General features: G+C 43.2%; 1 protein-coding gene across 1 annotated transcript; it reads left to right on the top strand.

The window, feature by feature from the left end:
• LOC103983135 (transcription factor LAF1-like) lies at positions 1–1,341 on the top strand. The gene is made up of 3 exons (XM_009400311.3): positions 1–184; positions 259–388; positions 679–1,341. Exons 1-3 carry the CDS (start codon positions 79–81, stop codon positions 1,211–1,213), a joined length of 771 nt encoding a protein of 256 aa, XP_009398586.1. The 5' UTR covers positions 1–78; the 3' UTR covers positions 1,214–1,341.
• Positions 1,342–3,789: the final 2,448 nt, after the last annotated feature.

Below are 3,789 nucleotides of genomic sequence, written 5' to 3'. Positions count from 1 at the left end.
TTGAAGCACCGCGTAAGGGCTGCAGGCTTTGCGAGGCGAGGCAAAGGCACGGGGTGTAGGACCTGCGAGAAGACAAAGATGAACTATAAGAAAGGCCTGTGGTCGCCTGACGAGGATCGAAGACTGAGAGACTACATCCTCAAGCATGGTCTCAGCTGCTGGAGTGCAGTTCCTGGCAGCGCCGGTAAACCCCTAGCAGCCGTGTCAGCTGCTGCAACCTTTTCCCTGCTTGCATATGACAACTTGCTTGATCCATAGGCCTGCAACGAAATGGGAAGAGCTGCAGACTGAGGTGGATCAATTACCTGCGGCCAGGCTTGAAGCGTGGGAACTTTTCTCCAGAAGAGGAGGAAACAGTCATCAACCTTCAAGCCAAGTTGGGGAACAGGTGAGTGTTCGATGCATTTTGTCAGTGACATATGCTTCTGCCGATGTGAATCTGTTTAGATTAAGTAGGAGATTATCTGATGAAGAAAGGCAGTGAGTTACCAAAGGAAGCAAAAAAAAAGAAAAGAACAGTATGTTGCTAACAAAGAATTCCTCAGACCGAACCTTATGATGCTTTAACTCTTCCAGAACTGTTTGATTAGTTCTGAAACGAGTCCTTCTTTTCTTGGACTTGTTTCTGTAGTTCCTGCAGGAGACCCAAATGAAGTGCTGATGAGTTTGATCTTTCAGGTGGTCACAAATAGCAATGCATCTCCCTGGAAGAACTGATAATGAAGTCAAGAACTACTGGAATTCATATCTCAAAAAGAGAGTTACCAAGGCTCAGAATTCAGATCCTCATGCCTCTGCAACCTCCTCCTCGGACTGCACCAACCAAGGCCCGGTCAAACATGAAGAAGAACCAAATAGCCAGATGATTTCACCTGCAACGCATGTGGACATTGGAGGTTTCTCTCCAAAGTTGACTGCTTTAAATGGCTTGCCTAGGGTTCTGTTTGGAGATTGTCTCCAGGCTAATGGTGGTGATAGCTTGCATGACCGGGGGGAGGTGATGACCAACCCATGGCACAACACCAATCCACATGGAGAGGCGTCTGGGCAAGCTACTGATGGCACCACAAATGGATATGCTGGTGCTTGCATGAATGGGGAGATGCAAGCACAACCCGAAGCTTTGCTCCAGAATCAAGAAAATGGATTCTTTGATATCTTATTCCCTGGCTTGGTCTATGATGGAATGGACTTCTGTGACAGGGAGTTTTAGTTAGGGTTGGGAGGTAGGAGGAATACTTTGGTTTGTGTAACATCTGCAATAATTCCAATTTGTTCTTGTGCAGTCCCTGTTGTTCATTTTGTCACATACTGATGCAATGTATTGTCCACATACCAAAAGTCTGGCTAATTTTTTTTGGCAGAGTGTAAGGGATAATAATGTATGGTTCTATTTAATCATACCATATGGATTTAACAGAAAATAATTTTATCGTGATTTTTATATTATTTAACCTAAAAGTGATAAGGAATATAAAATTAGTTAGCCATCATTCGACACGCCAATGTCATAATAGGCCAATAGCTTTATATCTACGAAGATAGCTCGAGTCAATTATCGAGTTATCGAGCTATCTCCTCGGAGAAATATTTGTAAGAATATTTTTAGAAAATCGGATCGATTATGAATTGACTCCTTATCGAATATTCGTAGAAATATTCATAATAGATCAAAAGGTAGTTCGAGTCAATTACAAATCGACTCCCTTAAAGAATATTTACAACCGCAAAAAAGATTAAAAGATGATTATAAATTATCTTCCCTATAGGATCTTCATAAGATACTCTCCCCTTTGAGGTTAGTATAAAACTATATCATTGACTCCAAGAAAAAAAATATATATAACTATATACAAGTGTCGAAAAGATGGATTTGAAAAATCCTCCTTAATCTTGGTCTTTGTGTAAGAACAAGACTGAAGAGACTAGCTCTATTTTAGACGGCTCCTTGCATATGGATCAGGTCATACCGTTTTCATACCGATGTCAACAATATTTTTTTCTAATATAAAATACTTTTATCCTAATCGATAAATAAAAACATCCAAATAGAAATAATTACGAGGAATATCACGTTTTCATACGGATGTCAAAAATATTTTTTTTCCAACATAAAGTATTTTTATCCTAATCGATAAATAAAAACATCTAAATAAAAATAATTATGAGGAATATCACTTTTATATTTGGATGGGTCTGATGCGGATTAATATTCAAGTGTAAAGGTCATTGGAGTCCTTTGCTGTGTGGTCTCGCGACAGCTATAAATAGCTTTCCTACAGAGTTTGGACGCTCTCCTTTCTCTGTTCCCGCTCGCCAAGCCGGCAGCGATGAAAACCGGCCTTCTTCAAACCCCGAGACGAACTCCGAGCCCGGCGAGCCATGGGGGGCGACCCAAGGAAACCCCTCATCCTTCGAAGCACAACCCGAAGGTTCTCCCGAGAGCCTTAATCCCTTCCTTGCTCCCCGATCTCCTATGCCCGAGCTCCGACTTCTCCGCCGTTCCGGAGGATGTCCCTTTCGAATCCCACGATCTGATCGAGTCGTCGCCAGAGGCGAGTAGCACCGTCGAAGATCCAGCGGAGGTGAGTTCGAAACCCTAGTTGCTTTCGAAGATTTCATGCGCGCCGATCTCTCTCCTTCCCGTACGCAGAGGATCCCGGTCCCGCTATCTCCATTACCTGTAGCACTGGAGCCCGGATTACAAGAATCCATCGAGATCGACGTGCAGAAGGCAACGGAGGAGGAAAAGATAGCTGTGGTGGATCGGCTACGAGAGGCAATGCTCGAGGTGAGGAAGTCGACGGACGTGAGCGCTGGATCCAAGAAGCTTCTGGCTGCTCTGGTGGAGGTGGCGATGGGAGACACGGGCGGTGATCCGCGTGAGGAAAATGGACGTTGGGATTCGGCATTCTGGGCGAAGGTACGGATCGGGATCCTTGGTTTCCTGATTCTGCTGGTGGCGCTGATGGACCTCCTGGCGATCTCGACGGTCCCGATCGGTGGCGAAGGAAGGGATTTCTCCGGCCTGCCTCCTCCTACTTGAAGCGAATCTCTACCATATCATCCGTGGAAGTACTCTGTTGCTCGCGGAGGAGGCGACGGGTAGTGATGTTGCGATGGTAATGGAGTGGGCTCGATCCATTACGTTGACGTGACAGCTAATAAGGCTCGCTATTAGAACCAATTAATGACAGAATTAGGGGGTGAGTGCTTGCACTTACGTTTTGCTTTGCGAAGCCTGTAGATGGAGACGCATGACAAACACAACTGAGAATTAAGTGTTAAGGGTGAACTTGGATGGTTGGCGCTGGAACTCAATCAAAACATTGCTTTACTTGTCTTGAACTATTCTTAAAACCCTCTTTAGTGACATCTATCAATCGTCTACGTGAATCAGGAAAACAAATTAAAGCATGTCATTTCTCTTCTGAGTGGTGACAGCCACTTGAGAAGAGAATATGATGGGGTCAGGTTTCATTTGGATTTGGCCTTGTAACTAAATTTAGCTGAATGATTTATCTTTTGACCGAATAACTAAGTTTTGCATGCGCAGCATTAAAATTCATCATGTCAGAAGCATATTTAAGCCAACAATAACAGAGATTATAATTGTACTTTTAATATGAAATATTTTGGCTTATTTCCTTCATTTACATTTTTTTTATTCATAGATCTTGATGGTACTTTTGACAAATAGATAAAAGCGATAGCTTTAATGATTTTCTTGCAACTTTTGTCAGATCCAAAAAAAAAAAAAAAGGCTCTCGATCTGATGACTGCCTATAA

This window comes from Musa acuminata, chromosome BXJ2-1 (assembly GCF_036884655.1).
Source record: "Musa acuminata AAA Group cultivar baxijiao chromosome BXJ2-1, Cavendish_Baxijiao_AAA, whole genome shotgun sequence".
NCBI classification, from domain to species: Eukaryota; Viridiplantae; Streptophyta; class Magnoliopsida; order Zingiberales; family Musaceae; genus Musa; species Musa acuminata.
Note: the sequence above shows the minus strand (reverse complement) of the source record. Positions and strands in the feature narration are given on the sequence as shown.

Coding starts and splice junctions, on each gene's coding strand:
- LOC103983135 (XM_009400311.3), top strand. CDS start 79: ATGAACTATAAGAAAGGCCTGTGGTCGCCTGACGAGGATCGAAGACTG. Junction 185..258: donor TGCAGTTCCTGGCAGCGCCG/GTAAACCCCTAG, acceptor CTTGATCCATAG/GCCTGCAACGAAATGGGAAG. Junction 389..678: donor CAAGCCAAGTTGGGGAACAG/GTGAGTGTTCGA, acceptor TTGATCTTTCAG/GTGGTCACAAATAGCAATGC.